Source organism: Engystomops pustulosus, chromosome 3, assembly GCF_040894005.1.
Source record: "Engystomops pustulosus chromosome 3, aEngPut4.maternal, whole genome shotgun sequence".
In the NCBI taxonomy this organism is placed as follows: Eukaryota; Metazoa; Chordata; class Amphibia; order Anura; family Leptodactylidae; genus Engystomops; species Engystomops pustulosus.
In genome coordinates, this window is record NC_092413.1 from 71658300 (window position 1) to 71670821 (window position 12522).

The 12522-nt window shown below is 44.4% G+C and overlaps 1 protein-coding gene across 5 annotated transcripts in view; it reads right to left on the bottom strand.

Moving 5' to 3' along the window:
* Nucleotides 1–12522, bottom strand: part of SERAC1 (serine active site containing 1) — a 117684-nt gene that overhangs the window by 36862 nt on the left and 68300 nt on the right. For all 5 annotated transcript variants that reach the window (XM_072141048.1, XM_072141042.1, XM_072141043.1 and 2 more), the window contains 3 exons: nucleotides 7447–7575; nucleotides 4576–4689; nucleotides 2799–2961 (listed from right to left, as the gene is read on the bottom strand). In XM_072141048.1, coding sequence (XP_071997149.1) covers nucleotides 2799–2961; nucleotides 4576–4689; nucleotides 7447–7575 — 406 coding nt within the window. The remainder of the gene's footprint in view (nucleotides 1–2798; nucleotides 2962–4575; nucleotides 4690–7446; nucleotides 7576–12522) is intronic.

The window sequence follows — 12522 nt, forward strand, 5'->3', positions numbered from 1 at the left end:
CAAATCACCCACATTAGAGCGCGAACATCGCCGCCTTTTACAGGGACCCGCATTCTGCCGCCTGAAGCGACATTTTCATCTCGCCTCATGGCAGATGCGGCCCTGCATGTAGCCTATACCACAAACCTACTGCAGGCAACACTCTCTTACACGCAAATAGTTGTCATCCCCCTCATGTGCTCAGAACTTTACCTAAAGGCGAATTTATCCGAAACGTATTTGCACACAGAAAAGTCAGTACACACATACTTCCACACAGATTGCCCAACGTTTATATGAGGAGGATACAGAGGATACAATAAAACACTCATTCAACACACTAGAGATAAATTATGCTCTAAATCTGGATCAGAACTTCTTTACACTGACAGAACTAAGAAAACTAAATACACTACTAACCAAGTAACATTTTTTACTGAATATACACTTCAGTTTCATCAAGTTACACATACTATCAAGAAACACCTGCCCATATTGTTTCAAGACCCTATTCTACCCCATGATATATTGAAACCAGGCTGTCGTTTTCCAGCCAGAAACTCTACCACATTGATTGCGCCGGCTTTCACGCAACAGTAATCAGGGGGCCTGGCTGTCGGAAAACCCAACGGATTCAGAAAGACCATGGAATTTAAAAAACTAATTGTGTCGCAAAATCATTCACTCACATGCACCAGGAATAGGTTGGTGAACTCCAGCGGACCTCGGCGCAGCAGCGACACATGGTGGACATCGGGCGCACAACCTTAGTGAAGACCCGAATCCTCGTCGGAGAAGGCGCCACTTGATCGCGTCAGGACAGGGTAAGTAAATGACCCCCTATGTATCTAGCTAATTTTTTCTTTTCCATCTGTTGACGTAACAGCCGACTTATATATAACTTTAAATTCTGACAAGTACAATGATTAATCTATGACTCTCTGAAGTTTGAAACGTGTCAGATTTTTGTATTATGGTACCTTTTTTAATGCCTTTTTAAGAAAATGAAATAAACAGAAGTTTTATTGAATCCCACATTTACGCCTAGCTGCTGGATTACCTCTGTTCCACGATGCACTGACCCGGCTCAGTTTGTCCGTGCACCGGCACCTGATGCATAACCACAGAAGGGTGAGCTTAATTACAATTTTTTCTTTTCCTGTATGAACTAAAGTGAGCTGTGATTTCTCTATGCTCATTTAGAGGCTATGTTCACACACGTTCAAAAATGATATAATGTGAACGCAGACGCGATGTAAACTTAAACGCAATGTTATTGCAAAAGCAATGTAGACATAAATGTGATGTAAAAGTTTTTGGGTAACATTTGCATGGTGTTTGTGCTTACAATGCATTTATGTTTGCCTTTACATCACATTTACAACTAGGCAGCTTTTGCATTGAGATGGCACTTGCTTGGCCTTTCTGTGATGCTTGTGTTTACATAGTGTTTATGTTTACATGGCACTTGCATTTATGTGGCATTAATGTGCGTTACAAATGTGTTTATGGCACGTATGCATAACAATTACGTGTGTTTACATTGCATTTCCACTTATGTGGTGTAGGCATTTAAGTCGGAATGGCATTGCTTTTACATTTATGTTGCATTTGCATCACTTTTGTTTTATGTGAAGATTGCGTCTTGTTTGTGTTGCATTGGCATTTACGTGGCATTTATTTCGCAATCACTTTTATGTAACGTTTATTTTGAAGTTTCTGTCTCGTTTCCATTGCATTTATGTTTACATGCCTTATGCGGCGACTTTCCATTGTATTTGCGTTTATGTGGTGTTTGCATCGTGCTCACCTTACATTTGCGCATACTTAGTCTTTTGCAATGCATTTGTATTGTGTTTATGTCACATTTGTTTTTATGTGGCATTTATGTTGTACTTATGCTGTTTGTGCCACATTTCCACTTAAATTTACGTGGCGTTTGCATTCACGTTGTGTTTGAGTGTCGTTTGCATGGCATTTGCTTCACATTTATGTGGTGTTTGTGTTGCATTTACATTTCCACTTAGATGCAGTTAACATTTGACATTTATGTGGTATTTGCATTTACATGACGTTTGCGTTGCGTTTACGGTGCATTTATGCTTATATGGCGTTTGTGCTTACGCTGTTTGAACTTATCTCGTGCTTATCTCGTGTTGTGTTTACATATATGTGCTATATGTGCTTTGTGTCTATGTTGCATTTGCATCACGTTTGCATTTTATGTGGTGTCTGCATCACGTTTATGTTGCATTTGTGTTTATGTGGCGTTTATGTTGCAATCGTGTTTACGTCTCAGTGGCATTCGCATTTACTAAGCGTTTGTGTTGTGTTAACATGGCATTTTCATATGTTGGCGATTACATGGCATGAATGTTGCATTTGCGTTACGTTGACATGGCATTTACATCATATTTGCGTTAACATGGCATTTACATTGCCATTGCATTGTGTTTGCCTTACATTTACATGGCGTTTACATTGCCAGCTCCTCCTCTCTGACAGAACACAGAGTATAATGGTTAGATATTTGGACCAATATCTCTGCAACCGTGGGGCTAGAAAGAAAATTCAATGTGCCCCTGAATCTGTGTAGCAGCCCCTACATAATGGTATGATAGTCTCCACATATGCGAGGTGGTAAAAGTTCCTTTTTAAACTGTTCATTTTGGTGTTGTTAAATTTCCCAACACAATGCGGATGGTAACAATTGAAAATTTTATTTTGTTTTCAATTTGTCTCCAGTTAAGTTACCAATATTTTGTGAACAACAAGGAAATTTCTGTAAAGTGGGAAACATTTAATTCACAGCTCAATACCTGAATCCACAATGCTTGAGTGCAGATGCTCATATAAAGCCAAGTTTCCAATAACACGCATTATACTCCTTTGTATTTTCTGAGAATCTTTACGTAGCAGATATATTCTCTGCAGCAGCTGTAACCCTCCATTCGACACTAAACTGTCAACCTGGGTAGAAATCTATATCAGACATAGATAAGGAATGAGAATATTTTTTATTAAGAAAATACAAGTTAATTTCTACTTCATTAAAGTATAGCTTAGACTTTTTATAACACATAAATTAAACAGGTTTTACATTCTACTGTATAAAAGATTATATACATTTTTACAACCATTATTTCATCAGGCGCAGTTGAAATATAACATAAATTAAATTTAATAAATTATATTTTATTTTAACAGAAATTTCAAGATCTTTCCTTGTTGTTAAGATAGAAAAATCTTCAGTTTAAAGGAAATCTACCATTAAAACGAAGAATTGATAAACAAGATACACTTTTTAAATTATGCTAATGGCCTAAAGGGTACAGGGCAGTTCCCAGAGACCCTCCTTGCTGCAGATTCACAGGCTGTTACACTGTGCAAAAAGCAAGTCCTCCTCTCACTGTGTGCTGAAAGTTCCTGTGTTGCAGTGTGATCATCAGGCAGAGGGATGGTAAAATTCACAACTTGTGAATTTGCAGCATGGAGGGGCTCTGTGAACAGCCTCAGTGACCTTAAAGACTCATTAGCATAATTTTAAAAGTTAATTTTAGAAGGATTAAGGGCATAGATTAAAAATATAAGAAGATTACCACAGTCAGAGTTGCTGGTTGTATGAGGAAGGTCCCCCGGTTTTGGCATGCTCGATTTTGATGGCAGATTTTCTTTACCCCCCCTTTATGACTGCCATACAGCTATATACGTCCTATTTGCACATGCCCCATGCAGAAAGGACTTTGTAAACGTCATGACAGTGGCCAACTTCAAATGGCTATATCTCCTGATATGACACAATTCTAGTGTCATATTAAACAAGAAAACCTCCCCTTTAAATTTGTATATGGACTGCGTGTGGATGCTTCACATATCCACCCTTAAAGTTGTACTAAAAAAAAAAATTGATTTTTAGATACAGCTTTCTATTTCCAATTGTAACTTTAAGATTGGATATCTCTGTTTTTTTAAGCATTCAAACACAATAACATATTAATAGGGAGATTTCCCTTTAATATAACACCAGAATTCTGTTTCTAGGTGCCAGGGTTCAAGAGATATAGGCGTTTGAAGTGTGCCCCCTCCAATCTGTCATCTGAAGGCAATATGTAGATGCTGCAGAGTACATGCACCCTCTGCATCTGTTTCTGAACCTGAAAGTTACTACTAATTGAAAAAAACTTTTTTCAGATTTGCAGGCAATTATTGGCAAATTTTATAAAGAAGAATATATGTTAATATATTAATAAAACTATCCTATCAATTTAAACAAAGTAAAATTGTTGTGATATGTAAAGCTTTTCCCGAGATATCGTCATTTAAAGAAGCACATAGCAGATCAACAAAAATTTACTTGGACATACTAGGCACCAATGCCCACCAGTTAAAGAGGTGTTAATGAAAATTCTATGCAGTCATTTCAGAGTTCAAAAAAAGTTGTGTATGCCACTGATATTTGGTGGGTCTAGCTTAGCATGTTAACAAAACGTATGTTCTTTACATCAATTTCTAGCTGCCTTAAATAAAGTGCCCATAGCCTATATCTGGCACAGAGATCTGGTAACATAAAAGTATAAATGTAAATAGATACATTACCCTAGAGTGTTTCAGCAAAGCCTGTAAACTGTATACTTCCAGTTTTTCGGATGGAACAGAACTGAGGCTTTCAGCATATGGTAGCCCATTTCCCCCAAAGCACCACAATCCTCTCTGAAACAGTAAAAAATACTTTTTTAATTCAGTATAATAATTCAATTTATTGTGGATTCAAAGTACATCTGGTAACTAAAAACTGTGTCCATATGCACTGTGAAACATGTGTACTCCTCCTAATAAGCTTTATATCCTAAAATGTTGTTTTGTATCTAATATAGGTCCAAAACATAGCTATTACCATTTGTCTGAGTTAAAAAGAGTGTGTCATGAGCATGGCCGCTTAAAAAAAAACCTATTTAAATGAGGTATCACAAGAATTATAGTGACCCATAGAATAAAAATAACATTTTATTTGTACGGTTCAGCGAATGGCCAAAAAAAAGCTAAAAATCCAAACATGAATTGATCATTTTCTTTACCTACACCCTGAAGGAGTTAATCAAATTTCATCAATGAACTATGCCCTAACATGTAGTATATGTAAAGTGCATCTCATCCAGCAAAAAATAAGCACCCACATGTCCACATTCCCCCCCAAATTTTTAAGCGAACCTGTCACCAGTAATGTAATTTTTAGCTGGTAGGCTATGCTGATTTTGTAAATGCCTTTGTCAGCATTCTGAATCATTTCAGTAGTAATTCACATTAACTGGCTCCCTGCCAGCAGCATCAGTCCCTGGGAAGGGGGCAGTTGCAGCCTCTGTGGAGTAGAAGAAGCATGAGGAGACAGACTACAGCTGCCCCTCCACAGGGACTCACCATATGCTTCTGGTAGAGAGCCAGGTAACAAGAATTAAACTTATTTACACTACTGAAATGATTCAGAATGCTGAAGGCATTTTTAAAGTCAGCATAGCATAGGCTTTTGGAGCCTGACACCAGCTAAAAATGGCATTACTGTGACAGATTCCCTTTAAAGCTTGTATAATGTGACAAATCTGCTCTGAATGACACTCTTTCCCTTCAATGCCCTGGCATGCCCCAATACAGCAGTTTACTACTACATATGGACTATTGGGAACCTTTCACCAAACCCGTTTTAGAGCCCCCACATTTAGAGTCCAATTTAAAAGAGCAATAAAATAAAAAACAAAAAAAAATATCTCCCTCCTCCATGTCACACGCATCTATTCTTCCACTTAGGCAGTCAGTGCCTTCTTTTTGGACATGCCAGCTGGCCTTCACTGCTATCTGTGCATGCACATGTTGACCAAATGCAACACCCCTGCCAATACATGGTCAGAGGGGTAGTTGCAAACAGTGCCCTTTCCAGGTTAGGAGCTGACAAAGGGAGTCGCGAACCCTTCAGGAAGGTTCTAGACCTGTTCATCAGAGGTTAACAGCAGTAGATAGTGCCTGTGCAGGCAAGGGTTAACTACAGTATGCTAAAGTTATCATTCCTTCATGTGAGCCACCACTTGACCAGGGAATGACAAAACCCCTGGACAGGAAGGGGCAAGGTCTTCTTCTCCTGCCACCTTTTACCAGAGAGGTCATCTCTTGGAATCCAGCTCCTGACATATGCGAAGCATCTCTTTACCACCAGCTCTCCCTAGAGAGCACACCTTGCAGATTGTCAGTGACCAGAGAGATAGTGTGACACATCTACTGTGCTACACACAGAACACCCAGGACAAAGCTGCAGTTTCCATATCTGGACACAGCTACATCCCAGCCTGCACATACTACCGGGCTGCTGAATCTTTTCCTGAGGATCACTTTCCATGACCACTCCAGTAATCCGGAATCTCCAACAATCCGGCATCTGTAACAGGACCGTTTGGCCCGTTGCCAGCAGTTTTTCTATTAAAGAACCGTGAGTTATTTTGCACAACGTTGCCTCTGTCTGTTCCCTGGATACGGCTGTAACACCAAGGGCTCCTCATCCATTACTCAGGGACTCATACTACAGACACAAAAAGTGGTTGCCCCCAGAGAGATCCAGTACATCGGCCTCTCCCTCCATCTTTCTTGCACACACCACCTGCTGGAGACCTGCCAGGCTGTAGGACAGCCCTCCAGTCCCCATACCAAGCACCATGACACCAGTGTACCCTAGGCCGCAACCGCCAGCCACTCTGGTATTCTGGGCCACGGGCGCCTCACGGCCCTAAGAAAGGGCTAGGCCCCGGTGGGGGATGTTGCACAAGCATTTTGTAAATCAGCATAGGATAGACTTTTGGAACCTGTCACCACCTAAAATTATCATTCCTGGTGACATATTTGCTTTAAAAGGGTTGTCGACTATTATAAAAATTTTGATGCCGGGCTGGGAGAGCTTTTTTTTGGTGGTCTGCAAGTACAACTCCGCACACGGGGAAAACATAGGACATGTCCTCTTTCCCCATGTTACACATTCTATAAAGCGCAGCAATTTAAAGGGAATCTGCCATACAAATCTGTAGTCCGTGTTAGGTAGCAGCCCTGGATTTCTGTGTCAATATACATTTGTGTATGTTGTTAGTAGCAGCAGGAATGTGAAAATTAAGTTAAAATTCAGCTCTGCATCTTCTGCAAGGGCTCTAGGTGGGTCTTTCAGGCTGTAGCGTTTTCTGCTGCAACAAACAACACAGACACAATGGTATAAATACACAGTTCTCAAGGGCTCCTACCAAACCACTATTGTTTTGAATGGATTGATGCATTCCCATTAAGTTTCTAAAATACACGTTGGACTGAATCTGTGCTCTGTATGGCCTGTGCGACCATTGCTGTGATCTTACCATAAAGATAAGATCACTCTGTTTTCTTCCCAAATCTTAGAATACACCCTAAAATCGGAAAGAAAAACATTTTCACTTTCATACTTACCCTTTGAGCTGCTAGGGACTGAGTGCTCTCTCTCAGAGCCAGGGAAGTAAAATACTTTATGCACTTGTCAAGTTCTGTTTGAGGGAGAGAGGAGAGCAACTGGCGTACCTCATTCTCTATTGAATAATTCTGTAACTCAAAAACAATGAAAACATCAAAAGAATTTATAAAATATTTAAATACATATTAATACATATGACATCAAAATTATCATTAATTACAATCATACATTAGCAAGCAAAATGGGTACATTTAATGGATGATTACTAGAGATGAGCGAGCACTAAAATGCTCGGGTACTCGTTATTCGAGACGAACTTTTCCCGATGCTCGAGTGCTCGTTTCGAGTAACGAGCCCCATTGAAGTCAATGGGAGACTCGAGCATTTTTCAAGGGGACCAAGGCTCTGCACAGGGAAGCTTGGCCAAACACCTGGGAACCTCAGAAAAGGATGGAAACACCACGGAAATGGACAGGAAACAGCAGAGGCAGCATGCATGGATGCCTCTGAGGCTGCTTAATCGCACCATTATGCCAAAATTATGGGCAACAGCATGGCCATGACAGAGTGACAGAATGAAGCTAGATAGCATGTAAAACATCCAATAATTGACCCTGACACTATAGGGGACGGCATGCAGAGGCAGCGGCAGCAGCGGCAGGCTAGAGAGTGGCATGGCGACATACCCTAAATGGACTCAGGCTTCAAACCAATGGGTGGCAGAGAGGAACCAAAGGAGGTGAGCAAGAAGCACTCAAATAATATCGGTACATGATAAAAGTTTGCCAGTATATTTTGTGGATTAGACAGCAGGGTGGCGACAAAGTTAACATGGAAGCCATGAAAACAACCCAAAATTCTGCCTGACACAGCTCGTTTGATAAGGGGACCATGTATGGAGGCAGTGAACTAGTAGTAGATTAAAGGTGCTGCAGTTAAAACTATGTTAGTTGGATCTTGGCATGGAGATGGCGCTCCGCTGCCAGGCGAGCTTTCGCCAATCCAAGCCCCTGTCTCTAGGCTACTCCCCAAACAGCACTTCTAAGAACCTTTTGTATAAGATCAAGTGTAGTAGCGTTCTTATAAGTTTGGGATATGGCGGGTGAGGGGAATGTAAACAACTGCGCAAGAAGCGCTGAAATAATATCCGTAAATGAAAAAAGTTTTCCAGTATATTTTGTGGCTTACACAGCACGGTTGCGACAAAGTTAACAAGTTTGATATGGAATGCCCTGTAATAGCTCTTGGGCGGTGTGCCTTTTATCACCTAGGCTCAGCAGTTTGAGCACCGCCTGCTGTCGCTTAGCGACGGCACTGCTGCTGTGCCTAGAGCTACCGACTGATGGCGCCATGCCCACGGATGGTAATTCGGAGGAGGAGGAGGTGGAGGAGGGGTGGGAGGAGGAGGAGGCATAGTAGGCCTGAAACACCTGGACCGAGGTAGGCCCCGCAATCCTCTGCGTCGGCAGTATATGACCAGCCCCAGGGTCAGACTCGGTCCCAGCCTGCACCAAGTTAAGTGTAGTAGCGTTCTTATAAGTTTGGAATATGGCGGGTGAGGGGAATGTAAACAGATGCGCAAGAAGCGCTGAAATAATATCCGTAAATGGTAAAACTTTGCCAGTATATTTTGAGGATTACACAGCAGGGTGGCGACAAAGTTAACAAGTTTGTTGTGGAAGCCATGAAAACAACCCAAAATTCTGCCTGACACAGCACGTTTGATAAGGCGGCCATGTATGGAGGCAGTGAACTAGTAGTAGATTAAAGGTGCTGCAGTTAAAACTATGTTAGTTGGTTCTTGGCATGGAGCTGGCGCTCCGCTGCCAGGCGAGCTTTCGCCAATCCAAGCCCCTGTCTCTAGGCTACTCCCCAAACAGCACTTCTAAGAACCTTTTGTATAAGATCAAGTGTAGTAGCGTTCTTATAAGTTTAGGATATGGCGGGTGAGGGGAATGTAAACAGATGCGCAAGAAGCGCTGAAATAATATCCGTAAATGGTAAAAGTTTGCCAGTGTATTTTGTGGATAACACAGCAGGGTGGCGACAAAGTTAACAACTTTGATGTGGAATCCATGAAAACAACCCAAATTTCGGCCTGACACACCTCGTTTGATAAAGGGACGATGTATGGAGGCAGCTATATGGACGACTTTTGGAGGTAGCAATGGAGACAACGTGTGGAGGCTGCTATGGAGACAATTCAATTTGGATAGTGCCTGTATGTGGCAGTCCAAAAAAGTTTTCAAACCAGAGGAGCAGGTAGGTGGCCCTCCAGAAAAATTAAATGCATAAAGTACTATAGCTAGAGCCAGTGGGCCCTGTCAAAAAATAGCCAGTTTCCTCTGCTTTACTGTACAAAGAGGAGGAGAAGGAGGAAAATGAGGAGGAGGAGGAGTGGATAAATTATTCAGGTTGAGCTTCCTTCACCTGGTGGAGATTGGAAATTAGGAGAAATCCAGGCTTTATTCATCTTGATAAGCGTCAGCCTGTCAGCGTTGTCAGTCGACAGGCGTGTACGCTTATCGGTGATGATGCCACCAGCTGCACTGAAAACCCGCTCGGACAAGACGCTAGTGGCAGGGCAGGCAAGAACCTCCAAGGCGTACAGCGCCAGTTCGTGCCACATGTCCAGCTTTGAAACCCAGTAGTTGTAGGGAGCTGTGTGATCATTTAGGACGATGGTATAGTCAGCTACGTACTCCCTCACCATCTTTCTGTAAAGATCAGCCCTACTCTGCCGAGACTGGGGACAGGTGACAGTGTCTTGCTGGGGTGACAAAGCTGGCAAAAGCCTTGTAAAGCGTACCCTTGCCAGTGCTGGACAAGCTGCCTGCTCGCCTACTCTCCCTCGCTACTTGTCCCGCAGAACTACGCACTCTGCCGCTAGCGCTGTCAGAAGGGAAATACTGTTTCAGCTTGTGCACCAGGGCCTGCTGGTATTCATGCATTCTCACACTCCTTTCCTCTCCAGGGATGAGAGTGGAAAGATTTTGTTTGTACCGTGGGTCCAGGAGAGTGAACACCCAGTAATCGGTGCTGGAATAAATTCTTTGAACGCGAGGGTCACGGGATAGGCAGCCTAGCATGAAATCTGCCATATGCGCCAGAGTACCAACACGTAAGAATTCACTCCCCTCACTGGCCTGACTGTCCATTTCCTCCTCCTCCAACTCCTCCAACTCCTCTTCTTCTGCCCATACACGCTCAACAGTGAAGGACTCAAGAATGGTCCCCTCTTGTGTCTCGCCAACATTCTCCTCCTCTTCCTCCTCATCCTCCTCCACCTCCACCTCCTCCGATATGCGCTGAGAAAAAGACCTAAGGGTGCTTTGGCTATCAACAAGGGAATCTTCTTCCCCCGTCTCTTGTGAGGAGCGCAAAGCTTCCGACTTCATGCTGACCAGAGAGTTTTTCAACAGGTCAAGCAGCGGGATGGTGAGGCTGATGATGGCGGCATCGCCACTGACCATCCGTGTTGACTCCTCAAAGTTACTCAGCACCTGACAGATATCAGACATCCACTCCTCATTGTAGACTTGAGGAAGCTGACTGACCTGACTACCAGTTCTGGTGGAAGTTGACATCTGGCAGTCTACAATCGCTCGGCGCTGCTGGTAAACTCTGGATAACATGGTCAGTGTTGAATTCCACCTCGTGGGCACGTCGCACAACAGTCGGTGAGCGGGCAGTTGGAGGCGGCGCTGCGCTGCCCTGAGAGTGGCAGCATCTGTGCTGGACTTCCTGAAATGCGCACAGATGCGGCGCACCTTCGTGAGCAAATCAGACAGATTGGGGTATGTCTTGAGGAAACGCTGAACTATCAGATTTAACACATGGGCCAGGCATGGCACATGTGTCAGTCTGCCGAGTTGCAGAGCCGCCACCAGGTTACGGCCGTTGTCACACACAACCATGCCTGGCTTCAGGTTCAGCGGTGCCAGCCACAGATCAGTCTGCGCCGTGATGCCCTGTAATAGCTCTTGGGCGGTGTGCCTTTTATCGCCTAGGCTCAGCAGTTTGAGCACCGCCTGCTGTCGCTTAGCAACGGCACTGCTGCTGTGCCTAGAGCTACCGACTGATGGCGCCATGCCCACGGATGGTCGTTCGGAGGAGGAGGTGGAGGAGGGGTGGGAGGAGGAGGAGGCATAGTAGGCCTGAAACACCTGGACCGAGGTAGGCCCCGCAATCCTCGGCGTCGGCAGTATATGACCAGCCGCAGGGTCAGACTCGGTCCCAGCCTCCACCAAGTTAACCCAATGTGCCGTCAGCGATATATAGTGGCCCTGCCCGGCAGCACTCGTCCACGTGTCCGTGGTCAGGTGGACCTTGTCAGAAACGGCGTTGGTCAGGGCACGGATTATGTTGTCTGACACGTGCTGGTGCAGGGCTGGGACGGCACATCGGGAAAAGTAGTGGCGGCTGGGGACCGAATACCGAGGGGCGGCCGCCGCCATGAGGCTGCGAAAGGCCTCGGTCTCTACTAGCCTATAGGGCAGCATCTCCAGGCTTAGCAATCTGGAGATGTGCACATTAAGGGCTTGGGCGTGCGGGTGGGTTGCACTATATTTGCGTTTCCGCTCCAGCGTCTGGGGTATGGAGAGCTGAACGCTGGTGGATGCTGTGGAGGATCGTGGAGGCGACGATGGGGTTTTTGTGGCAGAGTCCTGGGCAGGGGGCTGACTATCAGCTGACACAGGGGAAGGAGCAGTGGTGTGCACGGCCGGAGGTGAACGCGCTTGTTGCCACTGAGTGGGGTGTTTAGCATTCATATGCCTGCGCATACTGGTGGTAGTTAAGCTATTAGTGGTGGAACCCCTGCTGATCCTGGTTTGGCAAATGTGGCACACCACAGTCCGTCGGTCATCCGGTGTTTCCTTAAAGAACCTCCAGACTTCTGAAAATCTAGCCCTCGCCGCAGGAGCCCTCGCCACGGGAGCTTCACTAGTTGACACATTTGGCGCTGATGCACCAGCTCTGGCCCTGCCTCTCCGTCTGGCCCCACCACTGCCTCTTCCAACCTGTTCTGGTCGAGGACTCTCCTCCGTCTCAGAAGCACTGTGTTCACCCGGCCT